We start from the raw sequence: 20,317 nt of genomic DNA on the forward strand, positions 1-20,317 counted from the left end.
GGATGCTATGCAGGTCTTCCCAGATCCTTAGATCTGGGAAGGCCTACAGCTCTCCGTGAAATTGTGCTCTCTCCTGTGGTTCTAGAAAGGGCCTCCATGAAATTCCTTCCCCAAAGTGTTCTGTGGCTCCCTCTCAGCTATATGCAGGTGTACTCCTAGGACCAGAGGCAAATAACCAACAACATGCTGTGAGAGCTACCTCAAAACTCAAAATAACAAAACAGATCTCTGTTTTGCTCAGAAATCTGTAGTTTTGGCAGAGCTTATTGGGGACAGTTTTTTTCTGTTCTGCATCATATCTGCTAGAGGGGCTTGGAGGCTGGAGGTTCATTATCAGGATGGTCATCAAGCGGCTGTCAAGCTGGGGATGGCTGTTGGTTCCTTTCCATGCACGCCTCTCCATGGAGTCATTTGGGCTTCCTCCCAGCATGAAGCCTGATTTCCTCTCATCACCATGCAAAAAAAGTACTAGGAAAACCAGGGCAGAACACTTCTCTGAAAGTCACGGGAGGGGAGTGTTTCAAATAGGGAGATTTGGGCCAACGTATGCTACAGAAAAGTGAAGTCAGACACTGAGAAGTTCTTAGATTTGGCAACTAAGAGATCACTAGGGACCTCCCTAGATTAAATTCTGCTAGGCCTCTGGGGGAAGAACCCAGATGACAGCAAGTCGTCAAGAGATCAAGGTGAAAGGAAGCTCACACAAGCAGACAACTCTTTTTGGAAGACTGACTGCAGAAGGAAAGAGTTGTAACCAGGGGAGCAGAGTTGTAGGGAATAATCATGGTTTTAGGATGAGAGATTTGAGCATGTTTATATGCTGAAGAAAAAGGGCCTATGAAAATAATGACACTGAAGACCAGTGGGGGAGGAAAGGGGGTAAAGAGTGATAGGGCTTGGAGGGAAGGCAAACAGCTCTTCCTTGAGATCAAAGGTATCAGAAGTAGGACACATTCATAACAGCTACCATGTATTAGCCATGTTCTGTTGTAAGGGCTTTCGAAGTGTTTTAACTCATTTCATCCTTATACAGTCCTTTAAAGAAGTTCTGTTGTATACGTGGGGTTAGGTAGGATTCCTCAGGAAGGATTCCCGCAGGCTTCACCGAAAGGAGGACTATGGCGGGCCCTTGCAGGGAGGGGCACGCAGCACCTCTCTAAGGCCAGCACGACTGGACACGGCAGAGCTGGCTTCCCGAAGCAGCAGGAGGGCTTTGGGTTAGAAGCATGTTTTCTCAGCTGTTTCTTAAAAAAGGAAACTTATTTTTTTCAAAATCAAACCTAACAGATATTCCTAAGACATAAAACTAACCAAATCAGAGCTTCATTAGTTGAATGGAAGGTTCTGTGCTCTGCCTTCTCCATTCTCCTCTTAACCTTAATACGGTCCCTGCAGCAGCTGGTGGGGCACTGGGCCTCTTCGGAGTACAAGAGAAAAAACACTGGGTTACTGCAAGACCAAACTCATACTCTTTTATGAACATCTGAAAAACGTACAGTGTGTTTTTAGGAAAAACCTCACTGAATAATAAAGGGGCAGGTCACTGTTTTCCTAGGACTCTGTTATCCTTCTTTTCCTTGATGGCAGAGGCATGGACTAGAAGAACGTCAAAGCTCCCCCAAAGAAAAGTGAGCAGAGAATCAAAGAGAAGCAAGTCCTGGAGAGCAGGGGGTCCCTGTGGAGATTCCATCCTCTGGCAGGCTTGGGGCAGAACACTGAACCTGGTTGGCCAACGTGGGTCTGGATACCAACAGGCCAATGTTTTCTACAGCCTTTTGCCCCAGCTTCTGGAACAGCTGTAATTGCTTGCCTTATTAAGATCTTCCCAAAGCTCTCTGTGGAAGACTGTACAGTGGTAGATTGCACCAGTGAGCAAAGGAAATCTACCTCTCCCTCCACAGCCCCCAGGCCTGCAGAAGAAAATAGGGACCAGAAAGAAGGAAGTCAAGATGGCATCCTGGTAGGGCTCTGTTTGAAAGAGAATTGTGGTTGCTGAGTTTCTCAGTAGCAGAGACTAATAATATCAGTAATATTCATTATAAGGTTTTGCATTTGTGCAGGGTTCATTATGTTTCTCTCAAGGTAGTTTCATATTCAAGTCTTGCTTGAATATGAATCCCCCACAGTTCAGTAAAATAAATAAGGCAGGTGTAGGAGCCTTGTTTACCATGACCTGACCCTCCCAAAGGTGAGCATAGAGTAGGGGCTGGGTCTGCATCTCCAGCCCAGAGCTGTTTCTATCACACCTTCTAGGGACTCTCAGTCCTTAGGCCCAGGCCCCAAGGTGGTTGGGCTGCAGCTTTGTTTTATACGTTTTAGGGGGACATGAGACATCAGTGACTTATGTAAGTAAGAAAGTGAGACTGAACCAAGGTGCACATTGGTTCAATCTGGAAGGGTGGGACAATTTGAAATATGGCGGTCACAGGTGGATTCAAAGATTTTCTGATTGACAATTGGTTGAAGAGTCATTATTATCAAAAGACGTGGAATCAGTAGAAGGGAGTGTCTGGGTTAAAATGAGACGGTGTAAAGACCAAGGTTCTTATTATGCAGATGAAGCCTCCAGGTACAGGCTTCAGAGAGAATAGATTATAAGTTTTTCTTATCAGACTTAAAAAGATGCGAGACTCTTAACTGATTTTCTCCTGGATCAGGGAAAAGACCTGGAATAGGAAGAGGATTCTCTACAGAATGTAGATTTTCCCCACAAGAGACAGCTTTCCAGGGCCATTTCTGAAACATATTTGCAGGGCCAATATATATAAAAGAAATGTATTTTGCTGTAAAATAGTTCAGTTTCTTTCAGGGCCTGCTACCTGTCATGTGATGCTATACTAGAGTCAGGTTGGAATTTGCTACAAATTTGTCTTATTGCTACAAAGAGTCTGTTTTTTCAGTCTTAAGAGCTCTGTTAAGACTGTTTTAATGTTTTTTGTTAAATATTAATGCTGGTCAGCTGTGCCTGAATTCCTAAGGGAGGAGGGATATGGAGGCATGTCCTACCCCTACTTCCCATCATGGCTTGAACTAGGTTTCTTTGGAATGCCCTTGGCTGAGAAGGGGGTCCATTCAGTCAACTGGGGGGCTTAGAATTTTATCTTTCATTTACATTTCCATAAACGCTTCATAATTCACATCTACACAGATAATGGGTCAGGGCCACCCTCTCTCCACATCCTCACCAGCACTCATAGTTAGCAGTCTTTTTAATGGGTACCAACCAGTCTGATGGATGAGAAATGGCATCTCAGCGTGACTTTAATTGGCATTTTCCTATTTACTAGTAAGCATCTTTCCATTGGCTATGAATTTGTTCTTAATTTGAGTTTGTGAGGCAGAATAGCACAGATGTGAAGCGTATTTGTTGGCTCTTTAGGGTTCTTGTTCTGTCAACTGCTATTCCTATGCTTTGGCTGTTTTTTCTGCTGGGTTTGTCTTTGCACCATGAATGTGCTGGAGCTCAGTGCAGAGTATTAACTTGCCTTCTGTCATACATTTTGCACATATACTTTCCTAGTCTATCATGTGTCTTTTGACTTATTAGGTATTTGTTTTCATACAGATTTTTTTCTTCACTTTATGTAGTCAGACATGTTTATCTTTTTTTAATGGCTTTTCAGTTCTCCATTTTGTTTTTAAAATCTCCTCAACACATAAGCTATATTCCTAAGCTTCCTTCGATTTTTTCCTTTTAATTTCTCTCATTTAAACATATAACCTTTCTGGAATTTACTTTTTGTCAAATTAAGGTTGGCTCAGACAGGTGTGATGGCTCATGCCTGTAATCCCAGTGCTTTAGGAGGCCAAGATGGGAGGATTGCCTGAGGCCAGGAGTTCGAGACCAGGCTGGGCAACATAGTGAGACCTCTGTCTCTATGAAATTTTTTTAAATTAGCTGAGCCTGGTGGCACATGCCTGTAGCTGAGACAGGAGGATTGCTTGAGCCCAGAAGGCCAAGGTTACAGTGAGCTATGATCACACCACTGCACTCCAGCCTGGGCAACAGAGCAAAGCCCTGTCTCTAAAAAAACAAACAAAAATTAAGATACGCTACAGTGTTCTTTCTTCCATGCAGATAGCCAAATTCAGCATTTCCTGTCTACACTCTCAGACCCTGTGGGCCCCCAACAGGTGCCTGGGAGGTGGCTACCAAATTCGGGGCTAGGAGGTCTGGGGAAGTGGTACAGATGCCCCTTCCCCCAGCCATGGAGATATTCTACTTTTGTTGTTTTACAAAATAGGCTTCCAGTAAAGATTTGGTTTGGACAAAGTGTTCTGAAGCTGAAGGAATTTTGAAAATCCCTTTCAGATGATCTCTGGGGGCCCTTCCAGGTTTGACATTCTCTGACTCAGTAATGCCCAGGACGGCAACTGCTTATTAAGGAAGAGAAGGCAATGGGTCGGTGTATCTTTATCCAAAAGTAATTTCAATATTGAATCCCAGGTTGGCTCAAAGCGGATATTGGAATCACAGCATTTTAGAGGTGGAAGGGACCTAGGAAATCCTCTAGTCTAGTGCCTCTCAATCCTGGCTGCCTTTAGAATCACCTGGGAGTTTATTAAAAAGTCCCGGTGCCCTGGACTGATGCCAGACGACATAAATCAGAGTCCTGGGGGGAAGGGAAGGGTCTAGGCATGAGTCGTTTTAAAAATTTCCTCATGATTCTAATATGCAGCTAGGGCTGAGAACCACTTCGCTAGTTCAACTCCCTTATTTCATTAGTAAGTCAGCTGAAGCCCAGAAAAGGTTAGCCTCGTATGACACAGCTGGCGAACTGTAGAGCTGGGACTAGAACCCAGATCCCTGCCTTCTGCGTTGGCTTTTTCATCGACACCAAATGCCTCATCAAGAACCACTCCTTGGATTTTTAGCTGGCAACACTGAAGTCCCTGTATGAATGTTTTGTATCTTTGTATATGATCAGCTTAAAAGTATTCACTGCATGCAATTCTGTGCATCCTAGACAAATAGACTTAGTTCTACCTTGCAGGACCATCGTGGAGAGCAGGGTCATAAAGAACAAACTACGATAACAGAGCAGGACATTTGGTACATGCACGCGAAAGAGCCTGCTGCGGGGAGGGCGTGCGGAAGTAGGAAGGGTGAGTTCCCAGGGAGGTCAAGGAGGTTTCACACAGGAGGTAGCATTTGAATTGAGCCTAATGGGTGATTTAAGAGGACTCTGATGGACAGAGCATCAATGCTGCACTCTTGCCCAGAGCAGTGATTGGCTGCCTGATTTTTACACAGGGGCTCAAAAGGGCGGGGGTAGGAGCAGCAAGATTTCAGGGCAGAAATGCTTTAGTATCAGGCAGGGCGGGGACTCAGCCTGCCTCAGGCGCTCTGATCTCCCTCTGCTCTGCCCGCAGGAATGAGACCGTGCTGCACCAGTTCTGCTGCCCAGCCGCCGACGCCGAGCAGAAGCCCGCCTGCTCCGACCTGGCCTCCCAAAGGTGGGAACTGTGGCCCTTCCTCCCTTCCGCATCCCCACCTTCCTTCCTGTCACAACAAAGCACGTACCACTGCACTAGCTATTGGGCCTCCTCCTCTTGAGTCTCATGTGGGGTCATTTGTTTGCTTTCACCTCCTTCCTCAGACTTCAGTTTCTCTCTGCTCCCTCTGGACCCCAAATGAGCCGTTCCCAACTTTTAAGGTGATTATGCCCTGTCGATCACACCCCACACGTATGCTCCTTCCTTCTAAACGGCCCATGTAAAATCTAACTTTTGTAAGCAGCCAGGAAAGTTGATTTGATTGGGGATATTCGTGTCTCTCACATGGTAGGGTGCCTGGCACACAGTGGTGTGCACTCAGCCCATGCCCAGTGCCCAGCCTTCCTCTTACATCAAGGATTTATACTTTTCTTTCTAGTTTCTCTTCTTCCAGTCAGCCGAGGTGCCTGTCTTTAATTTTAAGGCTCTCTCAGCCCTGGCTGCATTAGTTGACAGCCTCGGACTGGAGCGGGAGTGTTGAGGAGTCAGGTTTCAGAGCCACAGTCCTAAGCTTTCTCCTCTGTTTTTTCCTGGGTTATCCTCCTGCCCTCTGCCTCCCTGTCCCCCTTCCTGGTGCTCCGTCTCCGTCCCGTGGTCAGCCTTCTCCCTCCGCATCTGCCTCTGTCTCTCTGCCCTTGTGTTTCTCGTTTCTCCTCTTCTGTGCCCACGTCGTGCTCCCCACCCGCCCCCCAATCTGTGTTCTGTCAATCTCTCTCTCACGCTTTTCTCTTTTCCACCAGTTTTTCTGTCTCCATTCTGCACATTTCTCTTTTCTTGACTTGTTCTTTACTCCACTTGGATTCTGGCCTGGAATTTGCCCAGTCTCTCGGTCTCCTGTTATGGAGTGAATTTGGGCAAGTTACTCCACTGCCCTGGGCCTCAGTTTCCTCATCTGGATAGTGAAGGGCTTGGTCTGTCTCAAAAGTGGCATTCACCTATCATCCCGTCGAGTCTCTGAGCTGCTCAGTGGGGCCAGACTGGGCAGGTCTTCTTGTACCTGAAGGATGAGAGGAGAGTAAGGGTCGGAGGACCCAGAGACTTGTCCACAGTCACAGAGCAAGGACCAGTGCAGCCACAGGAAGCTTAGGGCGCCGGACTCCTCATGCTCACCATTTTCAGGTTTAAGATCCAATGATTCTGTGATCTTTCCCCCTTTATCCTCTGGAAAATAACTGGACAGTGATCAGAAGTGGTGGCTAGTGATCTTGGGGCACAGACAGCCACCCCGTGAAAGGCATTGCTGTTCATTTTGCCTCATAGGGGAGCCAGCAGAGGTCAGAGAAAGAGGCGGGGCTCTGAGGAGGACTCAGAGAGGCCACACACCCAAGAGGCCCTTAAATCCAGGGCTGAGGGAGGGATGGGAGTTACTGAAGCCAACCATGTTGGAGATGGGAGGCTGATGTTTTCGGTGTCCTCTGTGACAAGTTTTGGGCCAGGCCTGGGGACATAAAAGCACATAAGGCCAACTTGGACCCTTGAGAAGTTCCCCATGCAGTGGGACATCAGGATACCCTCAAAAGGAAAACTGCTCACCTGGAAATTAGAAGGAAGAAGAGAAATGGGAGAATGAAACGGTGGAGGGAGAAGGAAAGAGGAGAGCGTGGAGATGTGGAAGACACCAGGATGTTGTAGAGGAAGACCCTGAGTGCCCTGGCCCCTCCCCATAAGCCCTCACTGTTCAGACACAGGGCCCGAGTCTTCTTCCTAGAAACTGCCTTCCTTGGTAGGAGAGAAGAGAGAAAAGCTGTCTGGCCTGCCTCCAGCTCCATCAATTCAACTCAATTCAGTGAGCATTTTATTGATATTAACCAAGCACCAGGCCTCAGTGAGGATGGATAACACACCCTTGAGAAGCCCAGGCCTGGCAGGGGCGGGCACCAGAGACTATCCCTTGGGCTTCCTGTGGTCTCTCCTCCCATCCGCTCTCGGCCTGCATGCTCGCTCACACACCAGCACTCCCCTGCTGCCTGCGTCGTGCCCACCTGCAGCCCTAGCTCCAGGTGGGAAGGAGTGGGAGAGAGGCGGCCCCAGCAGCACGCCAGAATGTAGGTAGATGTGGGGCAGGGGAGGGGTGCTGCCCTCTCAAGGGGCTGGGGCTCCAAGGGAATAGGGTTATTTTCCAGGGTTTGAGGTGGATGATAGGAAACCCATGATCTTAGTTTCCAAGAGGTTTGTTCTTCAGCTTGTTGTTCACCTTCCCCTGGGAGGTGCGGGCTTTGAGGTTGGGGACAGGAGGTGCTCCGGGGAGGGAGTGTGGGAGTTGGGATATTCTCTTGAATGTTGGTTCATGGAGGCGCCTATACACCCTGCCTACGGGGGCCCTCCCCCTGGCTGGGGACAGGGAGGACTTGCCCCCTGAGATGGTCCAGGGCTTCAGCTGCTGTCTCTAGTTCCCAGTTACTCCAAGTTGTCCTGTCTGTCTGTCTAATTTGTAGTTTCCTAGAGCCTGTTTTTGTCTGTCTGTCTGTCTGTCTGATGTGGCTTTCCTGGCTTCTCCGAGAGGAGCCCCTCTGGATGTTTTCTGGGCAGCCCAACAGTGTACGTGTTTGCTCTTGGCTTCTTGGGGGAAGCCCAAGAAGGGAGGCGGCAAACTTATCTTAGCAAACTTCTATGCTAAGATAAGTTTTCCCTGATCAGACTCTCAGCATCCCTGCTCCCAACCCTACCAACGATTCCTTCACCAAACCTCATCCCTTCCCCTAGCCCAGCTGTCCCACCTCCAGAGCATAGCCACAACTTCCCAGTAAGCTCCTCTAGTGGAATGTGTCACAGTCAGAGGCCAGCCTGTGGGGCTGGCACAGGCGGGTAGGTCACACAGCCCTCTGAGGAGATCTGGTATGGACTCTGGAGCTCTGAGACAAGCCAGGCTCCTCCCCCGTCAGTCTGGCTCCTCCCCCGTCAGTCTGGCTCCTCCCCCATCAGTCTGGCTCCTCCCCCGTCAGTCTGGCTCCTCCCCTGTCAGTCAGTCTGGCTCCTCCCCCGTCAGTCTGGCTCCTCCCCTGTCAGTCAGTCTGGCTCCTCCCCCGTCAGTCTGGCTCCTCCCCCGTCAGTCTGGCTCCTCCCCCGTCAGTCTGGCTCCTCCCCTGTCAGTCTGGTTTCCCGCTAGCTCAGCCAGTAGGAATCATGGCCTCCTGAGGATTTCTAGGATCAGCAGTTGGCCTCCATAGGAGACCCCAGTAAGGAATCCAAAGTCAGTGAATCAGGTGTCAGGACCTTTGTTGTGTGGACTCAGCCAGCCACAGGATCTCCCTTGCCATCCTCCTCTGCAGTCTGGCTAAGGCCGGCCCCCACTCCAGCTCCGGGGCTGAGCAAGGGTCCCTTCCCTGAGCAAGTGCCCTCCCTGCAGCACTGCAGTGGCTGCTCATCTATCTGATCAGAGATGTGGAGATGCTGCTCAGCCCAGAGGAAAGTCTGCTCCCTCCCAGAAAGACCCAGGGCCAGAACAGAGCCTCACCCCTCCAGAAGAGGCAGAGAAGCCTCAGCCCTACCGAGGCCAGGACAGCCTTCCCCAGCCACCTGCAGAGGAGCAGCTGGGGGCTGGTGTCAGGGGAACTCTGTCTTGGGGCTGGGAGCCTGACAGGGAGTGATTCTCCCAGGAGTGGGAACACCTGAAATTGAGCACATCTGGAAGCGTGGGTGTCTGCAAAGGGAGGCTGAAGGGAGGGCGTCAGCGATCTGGAGTACAGTGGAGCAGCTACGGGGCTGGCAAAGCCCTGAAAGCCCTGCGAAGCTGGATAACCAGATAGAGTTATTATGGGTTCTGCTGTGCCCTGGTTCCCCACACCCCCCTAGGAAGGCAATGTATGTCTGCCAGGGTAATTAGGCCCTCAGGTGGGAGCTGGGGGTGGTGCCTCCTCCCAGCAGCCAGCCAGGAAGCAGCAACTGCGTGCCAGGCTCTTTCTCCCCAGAAAAGATCGCCCCCTGGTCGTTGCCCCTACCAACCGCCTCCCTGCTGCCAGCTAATGACAGGGCTTTATTCTGGGGCCCTGAATAGGCCAGTAATTGCAGCCCTACTTTCGATCCTGCCGCCTCCCTTCCCTTTCAGGCTCTCAGTGACAATGACCCGGTGGCCAGCTGCCTCCCAGCATAGAGCCCATTTGTCTCAAGGGTGATAATGGGGCCAAGATGAGGAAGGTGGGCCTCTATTAGAGTAATGGGAGGAGGCGGCTGCGGGAGAGGGTGGAGCTCAGGAGGAGGTGGGCTTAGGAGGGGAGGTGGAGGTCAGGATGGGGAGGCAGGGCTCAGAAGACGAAGTGGGGCTCAAGATGGAGAAGGTTGGCTCAGGAGGGGAGGCGGGGCTCGGGGGGAGGTGGGGGCTCAGGAGGGAGAGGTGGGGCTCAGGAGGGAGAGGTGGAGTTCAGGGGGGGAGGCGGGGCTCGGGGGGAGGTGGGGGCTCAGGAGGGAGAGGTGGGGCTCGGGGGGAGGTGGGGGCTCAGGAGGGGAGGCGGGGCTCGGGAGGGGAGGCGGGGCTCAGGAGGGGAGGCGGGGCTCGGGAGGGGAGGCGGGGCTCGGGAGGGGAGGCGGGGCTCGGGAGGGGAGGCGGGGCTCGGGAGGGGAGGCGGGGCTCGGGAGGGGAGGCGGGGCTCGGGAGGGGAGGCGGGGCTCAGGCAGGAGAGGCGGGGGCTGGGGGGGGAGGCAGGGGCTCGGGAGGGGAGGCGGGGCTCGGGAGGGGAGGCGGGGCTCGGGAGGGGAGGCGGGGGCTCGGGAGGGGAGGCGGGGCTCAGGCAGGAGAGGTGGGACTCAGGCAGGGGAGGCGGGGCTCAGGAGGGGAGGCGGGGGCTCAGGCAGGAGAGGCGGGGGCTGGGGGGGGAGGCAGGGGCTCGGGAGGGGGAGGCGGGCTCAAGAGGGGGAAGTGCTAGGCAGGAAACAGAACAACCCCTAGGCCTCCAGAGCAAGAAGGGATCTGGGTAGGGGTCTAAGGGGCACTCTGAGCCTCTGCTAACTGAACTGACTCACTGCTGGTCCTTGCTTCTTCCTTCTCAACCACCCCATCCTTACTCCAAGATGGAAGACATAGTGAACATATTATTTATTGAACGTGCCAGGGACATCGTGCTGGGCACTCTTGATATTTTATCTCACGTAATTCTGTGAGATAGATGTTATTCCCATTTACAGATAAGGAATCCAGGATGGAGAGAAGTTAGGTATCTTGGCCGAGGGACCACTGCTAATTATTTCTGGAGCTGGACAGTGAACCCAGGTCCGACTCCTACACACAACGTCTTTTCAAAGAGCTGCTGCTAGAATTTTTTTTAAGCGCTCAACAGAAATCCTCCCATCCATTTCACTGGATCTTAAATAACATCTATTTTCTCTGATTATAAGTCATACACGCTAGTTGTTGGAAATGTGGAAGATACAAAATATAAAGAAGAAAATATAAATGGGACTTCATCATGTAGAATTAACTGATGTTAATATTTTAGTGTGCAGCCTCCCAATGTTTTATTTTTCTCTGCGTTGGGTTTTACATCCTTCCCACGCCCGTTTAAAAAAAAAAAAAAAAAGATTTTGTAGTCTGCATCTCCCACTTGGCGAGGCGTACTGCGCCCCCTTAGAGGGCCTCGTACCCCAACCACTTCCTCCCGGGCCGCCCGCCCTGGTGGCCCACGTGGCTGGCGTCGTTGCCGCCAGGCAGCAGCAGGGCAGGGGCTCTGCCGAGGCCGCCACGCGGGGTACCCTGGAGGACGGGGCGCGCTTCCGAGAACGGCTGCGGGGATAGCCCTGCATTCGCATAGCTGGGGCATTTCTGCCTCTGCTGCCTCTTTCCATCGGCTGTGATGGGGCCTGAAACATGATCAATGGCCCAGCCAGTGTTTACCCAGCGATTACGGAGCAATTAAATTCTCAATCGATACAGTTACGTCTTCAAACAGCTGGGCTGGGGCGCCGCGGCCTCACGCGCCTGCTCCGGGAGTCGCATCCAGGCTGCTGAGAAACCGGTACCGCGCACTGGTGGCTTAGGGCGGTAGCGTGGGTCGGTCGGGCGGTACCGCTGCGTCCTCTTTCCCTAGAAAAGGGCAGAAAAGCCCTCGGCTTCCCCCACAGGCCCCATGGGGCAGGCCCACCCTGCCTGCCTGGCCCCAAGCTCTGGGTCTCTGCCTCCCGCCCCAGGAAAGCGATGGCGGCAGGGGAGGTTAAAGGAATCTTTGTCTCCTTCATGGTTCACTGGTTGGTTGGGAGAGGTCTTTGGAGAGGTTGGGATGGGGTGAAAATCCCCACAAGCCCCCTGCAGTGGCGGGAGCATCTTGCCCGCTGGCAGGGGCAGGGTGGGGGCGGGAATCCTGGGGTTTGAAGCCTGGGCTCTGGGGTGGGACAGAGTGGCACCTGCACAGAGGGGAGCATCCTGGGGACAGGGGGCTTGCTCCTGTGGTTTGGGCTTTGAGAGCAGGTGTGCTCCTGGGTGATCTGAGGAGCTGTGTAGTTAGAGCAGAATCCAGCCGACCTGGGCTCCATGCCCAGGAAGATGGCCGAATTCCGACGTGGAGCTACAGGAATCTGCCCTAGGGAACTGTGTGACCTGTCACTTTACCACCCTGTGCATTTTTGTCTCATTTGTCCTGAATCGCCAGATTCAGGAGGCATAAAAACCAAAATAGAGGTCAAAGTACTTTGACGCTTTGGGAGGGCGTATTAAAATATCCCAGAGAGTGTTAGGAAGGTTTTGTCTTGTCATTGAGCTTTGACTTTCTGTTCAGAGGGCTCTCCTCAGCAGGGATGTGAAACTCCTGTTTGGAGTCAGCTATTTGCCCAGGCCAATTTCCTTGTGTAATTTTCCCTGCCAGGCCTTGAGCATCCTCTGAGACTGGCCCCTTCATGTGACCTAGGCTGTCGCCAGAGGGTGCTTGGGAAACCTGTTGGTGCTTGGGCTGCCCTCAAATTGCTGCTCGTTAAGGCACGCAACTTTTTGTCAGCAGCATGTTTAGAGATGATTGGAGGAGAAGTCCTGCTAACTCTGTGTGGGTTTTGTGTCTCCCACCCATGAGAGAGAGGAAGCAAATACTAGCCACCATGTCCTGAGTGCTTGCTATGTGCTATGCAAGAATTATCTTGTTTAACCCCTAATAGAAGCTGGTGAAATATTATTCCCATTTTACAGACAAGGAAACTGAGGATCAGAGACAACGAATGCCTTGAGCATGGTCCATGTAGCTGATGAAGAGCAGAGCTAGGTTTTGAACCAGGTGCTTGTCAGTTGCAGCCTGTAACCACCAGGGCAGGAGGATAGCAGAAGGCAGGTGTTGTCCAGTATGGGAAGCGAAAGTGAGGCAGGAAGGTGAACAGCTGCTTCCCATGTCCCCAGCCACAGCCAGCGGGGTGGCTGAGAGCGCATAGGTTATTGTTCGGGGCCTCAAAAGACCTGGCCTCTCTTCCCTGCCCCTCCGCCCTGCCCCTTGAGGCCGTGTGTGGACTCCAGAGGAGTGATGCAGAGAATATTTTTAGGGACAGAAACAGCAACAACAGCAATGCTAGGCTTTATTAGTTAAGGAAATACCCCTAACTAAAGATAATACTTCCAGACCAAGTGAGAGATGCCACGAGGAACATCTAACCTTTCTCTAGTCCAGGGTATTCGGTAACGCAGTTTTATCCAGTTTTCTGGGAAATATGTTCTTGTTTCATTTACTGGAAGCTTCTTGTTGGAATCTTTTGTATCTTCTTTTCTCACTTCCAGGAAGAGTAACCTCTGTAGGCGTAGAGATTTTTCTAATCCCACTATTTCTTGTGCTTTGTTTTATTTTCTCTTCTGAAAGTTCTTTACCCATTCACTTATCTTCTGACCAATAACATGACTATAAAAATGATTTTGTATCTGTTTGTATGACAAAAAGGGTTTTTAATTTGTGTCATCAAACCAAAAACGAAGAAATAGTCTATAGCAAGAGTGGTTTGATCAGATATGGCATTCTTAAGACATTTTACTGCCCTCAAGAGACCATGGAATGGCTTAAGAAACGAGGTTTTTAGAGATTTCTTTTGTTATGTTTAAAAAAACAAAACAGGAAGGACAGCTGCCTATGAAGAAAGACTGGAGTGTGTTGCTGTCTCCAGCAGGGACACTTTCCATAATTCCTTTAGCACCCTCGAGTTAAAGTGGCTCCCATTGTCTGAATCAGTATTTTCCACCAGGCCAAATCTGGGTATAATTTGTTCTAAGATTATTTTGACCACATCCCCGGCAGTGGCAGCTGGGAGGGGAAGGCCTCCACCCTGGAGAGGTGGTCTACCATTACCAGCAGATACGTTAGTCTCCCTATTTTGGACATTTCTGTAAAATCTACTTGAATGCTTTGAAATGGCCTTAACCCAGGAGGTTTCCCTCCGGTAGTCTGTTTTCTTTTTTTTTTTTTTTTTTTTTTTTTTTTGAGACGGAGTCTCGCTCTGTCGCCCAGGCTGGAGTGCAGTGGCGCAATCTCAGCTCACTGCAAGCTCCGCCTCCCAGGTTCACGCCATTCTCCTGCCTCAGCCTCCCAAGTAGCTGGGACTACAGGTGCCTGCCACTGCGCCTGGCTAATTTTTTTTGTATTTTTAGTAGAGACGGGGTTTCACTGTGTTAGCCAGGATGGTCTCGATCTCCTGACCTCGTGATCCGCCCGCCTCGGCCTCCCAAAGTGCTGGGATTACAGGCGTGAGCCACCGCGCCTGGCCGGTAGTCTGTTTTCTAACTACCTTTTTGTTTATTCTCTGGCAGGTCACATAACACCCACACACTTGTTTAACAAGGGTGTAAATCCCTATACACCCGTAATTCTTGAGTATTGCATCACACGTGGCCTGGGGACCCCAGTGACCTCCCTTACGGAGTATGGATATCAGTTCTCTCCTTATGAGTTTGCTTATCATTTTGGTCCCATCAGGGAGCACCCACCTCCCATCCTCAGTTTGAGTGGCCCTATCTTGCCCAGCTCTTCCTCCTCCTCTTCAGAAAGTTGGGGTTTTAATACCACCTTAGGGACATCTGGGATTAGGCCAAATAGTTTAACTTCTTCCTCCAGGGAGGCTGCTTAGCAGCTTTATCCACAAGCCTGTTCCCTAACCCTAACCCTAACCCTAACCCTAACCCTAGCTTCTATAGAGTTTCCTTTCTGATGGCCGTTTACATGAACTATGGCTACCTCTGCTGGAAGCAGGAGGCTTTTTAAAACTTGTTTGACCAGTTTTCACAGGTTTGGGCTGAGCAGTTATTGGGTAATCTACCGTTTTCTCATAAGGATTGTTTGTTTCCATCAATGACAGCCTGGACATTGTGTCTTTTACCATCTGTCACTCAGGATGGCCTATCCACAAACAGCCTCATTCCATCAAGTAGTGGAATTTCTTTAAGGTCTGGTCTAACTTTGGTTTGATATTCTATCATATGTAAACAGTTATGGTCTGATACCTGCTTATTCTCCTCTCATTTCCGTAAGAAACTGACGAGTTCATTTAGGCGCCTCTCCAGGGCCCACTGACCCCAGGAGGAACTTGAGGAGGCAAGGGGCTGACCAGCTGGCCTTTCAGGTTGTCTTTAGCCGGGCTCTGCCGGGCCTGGCTCTGGGCCAACAGCTGCTGGTTTGAAGAGCTGTCAGCCTGTGGCGCCTTCCCTGATGGGCACTCTCATCAGCAAAGGCATCCCTGGCTCCTTCTTTGCTTGGAAGGCACCATCCATCTCCCTGGCAGGCCGAGAGCTGCACTGTTTGTATTCCACGCCACCCCTGCTGGCGACCCAGCAACTGCAAAGGGTCCCAGGTTTGTCCCGCTCTGGGAGGGGACTTGGTGGCTTTTCGTCAGCTGCAAGGGTCGCCCCTTGGCCCAGCCCAGCTCTGGGAAACAGAACTTTTATACACCCCACCTCAAAGCATCCTGGCGGACTTCTCCCCAGCACGCGCTCTCTCTACTTCAGGGATTGCAAACTGGCATTTTCTATCACCTGTATTAGGTTATTAAGTTTTTTTAACTGATCACCAGCATTTAAAAATCCTGTTTCACATAAAAAGTCAGAATTCTGGCCTCTGACAAAGCAGACAGTCTGGCAACACAGGGCTGGCACTGTGAGAATGGTCGAGCAGCTGCAGCCCCTCTGCAGAGGTGTGCCCTCTTCAGTTAGCCACAGTCCCCATCCAGCCCTGCAGCCCTCCTTCTCAGCGTTTGCTGGCCCTGTTGTCCTTTGAGTTTATAACCCTAGTTTGGATCTTCCTTATGTAGCCCCCCGGCCTCTCTGCAGCCTTACTGACGGCTGCCCCAGGCGGACCCACAGCCTCTCAGTGAAACAGCAACAAACCTTAATGCTCATCTCATCCATTCACCCTTCCACATCCTGAACCCTTTCTACACCCTCCTGACAAACAGCCATCTAGTCTTTGCCGTAGGCAACCCACTATTCCTCAGGCAGCCTGATCCTAAAGTCTCCTCCACATCCCCTTCTCACTTGCATCCCCCAGTTCCCGGACCCTGTCCCTCCTCAGTGGCCGCACTGCACCCTTTCCCAGCACCTCCTTGTTGCTTGAGCCTCTAGAACCTTCCCCCAGCCCTGCCAACCTCTCCACATCCTCTCACTTCCTCTTGTACTCTTTCTTCCTTTTGCATTATTTTTCTCCCCAGTCTTAACTTTGGTGTCTCTCTTTGATCCGTCTTTTCCAGTCTCTTGCTCTCGCTCGTTTTCTTTTTCTATATCTCTATCATCTTGTTTCCTTTTCCCCTCACACTTAGTTTCTTTCTCTTTCTCTCTCTGGGCACAAGCTAAACCATGCTGGGCCCTGGCCCCTGACAATCTGCAAAGATGGACAGCTCTGCTGAAACAACAAAGATTCAGCAACAACTTTTATCAACAGCTTTCAGCAGCCAGCTTCCACACACAGTTGTGTGGCCGCCTCTCCCTTGCCTTCAGGGTCAGCAGCTTAACTCTTTCTCTCTCTGGCCCTCTATGTTTGCCATTTCCTCCCCTTTGTCTTTCCAATTTTCTTTTTTACTTTTTCTCTTTCTCCCTTTTCCAGTTTCTCTTTTCTTTCTTCTTACAAAAACCTTCTGAGCTTCCCTCAGTAATTCCTTAATCGGTTATTCATTCCACCCATCAATCTTTTGCAGTTTCTTAGTCATATCAGGCCAGCTTTTGTCACAGAACTAACTCCTAAAAGGCCTTGCCCTACTGGGTGCTCTGGACCTAATCCTGAATATTCTTATTTGATCCCTGAGCCTCTGCAGAAATGCGGAGGGAGTCTTCTCTTTTTATTGTTGGATTTCGAATGCTTTCAAGACATTTTGTGTTCTAAGAGTGGACTTTTTAATCCCTTTAATTATTAGTTCCCTTGGGTCCTGCATTGGGGCCTGATCTCTGAGGTTATTGTTATCCCCTCTGGGATTTGCATTTGGGAATTTCTGCTCAGCTGGCAGGACTCCTTACCCGGGAGAATGGGGTCTCTCCCAAATGGTCATGGCTGCCCTTATAATCATTCCCCTCTCTTCCCCAGGAAACAGAATATTTATGATTGACATTATCTTAGCCCAAGTATAAAAATGGGGTCATAAAAATTGATCTAGCTGCTCTGCTAAACCGAGGGGTCTTCCCAGAGTGGCCTCATTTTCTTTTTAGAATTCTGAACCTCAGTACTTGCTACAGGCACACTCACAAACCCAACAAACCCAACTCCTCTCTGTCCCGTAGAGACTTCTCTAAGAGGGTACCTGTTAGACATCTGCTGTTTAGAAGGAATGGGGAAATTCTCAATGTCCTTCTTACATTGTTCTAATTCTTTCCTCTAGTTTGGATAAGGATTTAAGGAAGCATTGGGTTTAGCTTCTTCGTGACCCCCAGATTCCTCTTCCTCCGACCTTCTTGTTGCCCCCGATCTCCCTGTTCTGTTCTTCCTGAGATGTATAGGGGGGCAAGCGTGTTAGGGGATCCCAGGGCTTTTCATTGGGTGAGGGCTTTTTACTATGCTCTTTTTCTTCTTTTTAAAGGGGAACATGGGGATTAATTCACTAATCCAACAAAGAGCATAACCTGTCTCCTCTCGTGAGGATGGAGTTTTATTATTCACAGAAAATTAAAGCTTGGCACACCCAATCCTCATCTGAGCCAAACTCAGGCCAAAAGACCAAAGGTTGACGAATGGGCTTTTTGGGCCAGATAAAACAACAAACTTTATCATCTTTTGCTTTTCCTTGTCCCTGGTTTGAGGACTATCCCTTCAAACCTGCAGCATTCTCCCCAGCGGACTATTTGGGGGAATGTCAGAAGGGTTCTCTTTAGTTCCCTCTTTCCTCTGTTCTCTAGGCCTAGAATTCTTGTTTCCCATTTTTGGTTAGTCTCTGTGTCTGAGCTTTTCCCTGTGTACTCAACCCACCTTACTGGAGGTTTCTTACACACCCCAAGACCTCCGAAAATGCACAACCACCAAGCAGTACTTACAGATCAATTTTCCTACCTTGGCTCATGCGTGAGGTTGCCTGGTTGCCGCAGTGCCTGCTTTTCTCCCTGTGTCACTTTAGTTGTCTCCTGAATAACAGTTTCAGGTTTGTCTATGGCTTCTTCGGGGAGCTGAGACACCTGGACAGAGTGGGCCACACAAATCAAGTGGGACACATCTCCCCTGTCAGCTGGAGTCTCACTCTGTGCAGGCATGGAAATCCCCATATGGGCCACCAGGTTGTGAGAAACAGACTCACCCGTCCAAACCCAAAGAATGGACTCAGAGACCCAGAGAACAGCGAAAGTGAGACTTGTGATGACGGTCTGGCAAAATCGGGTATCTGATGAGCAGGCACGCCCAGCACAGTTTCAACAAGCAGTTTATCCCCTAGTGCACAGGTCTCTCCCCTGGTTCCTCATAGGCTGAGTATTATGGGTTACAATCTTCCCGGATGATGCCTGTTCACTGCTGGGCAGGGGCTGTAGGTGTTTTTTTAGGGTTGTTTTGCTGCATTTTGTTGCAGCCCACAATGCATTGCAATCCTAGCTAGCTCAGGGGCTCATAAAGTATTTGATTTATGACCGAAGTAGCTGGGCAGGCTGATAAGAACAAACAAAATGAACTATTTTGTAGGCTAGTAAACTTTCATCTTAGACTAAACTTCTTTGGTTCAGGGAGGGCAACTAAGGAGTGGGGAAGTGGGGGGGAAGGGGGATGGTGGGGAAGTGGGGGAGGCCAAGAAACAGGCATCCGCTATCCAAGCAGGGGCCTAGTATATCCTGTTTCTTCTGTAGTTTGCTGACCTAAGCCGATTCAAGGCACTTCATCCTGGAAATGGCCCACTGTATACATTATTTCCTTCAAAGAGCCAGGGGAGTAAGAGAAAGTGTCGTGTGACCTAGAAGCTTGGGATTTGGAAGGGAGCCGAGGGGAAGGGCAGACCCAGGCAGCACCTGGGCTTCCAGAAGAAGCTGGTGCTTCCACCACACTGACCTAGACAAGGCACAAGGCATCCCCCTCATCTCTGGGCCCCAGCTTCCTCAACCATAGCATGAGGGGTTGCACTGTCTAATCCCCAAGGCCCTCTACCAGGGATTCTGTAAGAAGGCATTCTGCATGGCCAGGGATGGGACCTGCTCATGGAGAGACCCAGGGCAATTGCAAAGCAAAACAAATGGCAGGTGGTGGGGTGCGAATGTTGACCCTCTGGTGAAATGCAGTATTGGAGCAAAAGAGCATGGCAAGGGAAGCCCTCTGTAGGCCTGTGCACTGTTTTTTTTTTTTCTTTCTACATTTCACTTATTATTGTAAAAATATTATCATAATATTTTATTATTAATATTTATTATTATTATTATTTTGAAACAAGGCAGTTTCAAAAAGGAGAAGAATTTCACCCCACTCATAACCCTGCAGAGGATCCCCTCTCATTGTCCCTCTTCTCCATTCGTCTTGGGCAGTGCGGCCTGGACACTGGGAAGTGCCCCCGGAATGCCACGGGGAACAGCCTGGCCCCCACTTCCTTCCCTCCATGCTGGCAGCTCTTAGCGTTTATCCTGGGCTTGGATGCAGTTTCTTGCACTCCAAGGACAGAAATGATAGGAATTATGAGGGTTTTAACAACCAGCATCGATAATGCATTTTCCGAGTTACAGAACTCCTTCTGTCCTTTTGCTTACTTGATTCTCACCACAAGGATCCTCAGCTTCTGACCTTGTAAACAGTCAGAAGGGCAAGAATCACTGTGTCCATTTTGTAGCTGAGGAAATACTCAGAGAAGATAAGCAACTTGCTCAAGGTCACAAAGGTAGAAGCAGGCAGAGGTTAAGACCAGAGCCTATGCAAAGAGAGGGCAACAATGGAGCAGAGGCTTTAAACCTGCTTCTTCCTTGTTCCTGTTTAAATGTGTCACCTTGCTTACTCCCCAGGTGCCACTGCCGCATGGCCTGGTGGGATCTTGGTGTGGTCACCATGTTCCATGTTTATACTGAAGCTTTGAAGTCTTGGAGAATCAATTAGGCTGCCGTGAGTCCTCAGATTCCTCAGGAATCAAGGGAACTGACCCATCAGAAACAAACTCATAAGAGACTGACATATCATATTAGTATGAATTTACGAATTTGTAATGAGAAACTGTCCTGATGAACAGGATACTCATGTTTACTGATCACTGAAGAACTTAAAAATAGCGAAGGTCCCTTCCCTCCCCAGGTGCAGAGGAATGAGCACCACATGGTTTTGTGAAGTCCTTTCTAGCTTGGAAAGAGAAAGAGAGAGGCGAGGAAGTGGCAAAGGAGTTCCCTGGACTAGAAGACAAATTCAGAACTTCAGGGAATCACTGTAATGTGTGGCAGTTGAAAGCATAAACCAGATAATTCAAATCTAGGTTCAGGTCCTGGCTTGGCCACTCACAAACTCTATGACCTTGG

At 50.1% G+C, this 20,317-nt stretch overlaps 1 protein-coding gene across 6 annotated transcripts in view; it reads left to right on the forward strand.

Annotated features, from left to right (window-relative positions):
• IQSEC3 (IQ motif and Sec7 domain ArfGEF 3) overlaps positions 1–20,317 on the forward strand; it is a 107,547-nt gene that overhangs the window by 20,230 nt on the left and 67,000 nt on the right. For all 6 annotated transcript variants that reach the window (XM_034935057.3, XM_034935059.3, XM_034935063.3 and 3 more), the window contains exon 2: positions 5,374–5,457. In XM_034935057.3, coding sequence (XP_034790948.1) covers positions 5,374–5,457 — 84 coding nt within the window. The remainder of the gene's footprint in view (positions 1–5,373; positions 5,458–20,317) is intronic.

Source organism: Pan paniscus, chromosome 10 (assembly GCF_029289425.2).
Source record: "Pan paniscus chromosome 10, NHGRI_mPanPan1-v2.0_pri, whole genome shotgun sequence".
NCBI classification, from domain to species: domain Eukaryota; kingdom Metazoa; phylum Chordata; class Mammalia; order Primates; family Hominidae; genus Pan; species Pan paniscus.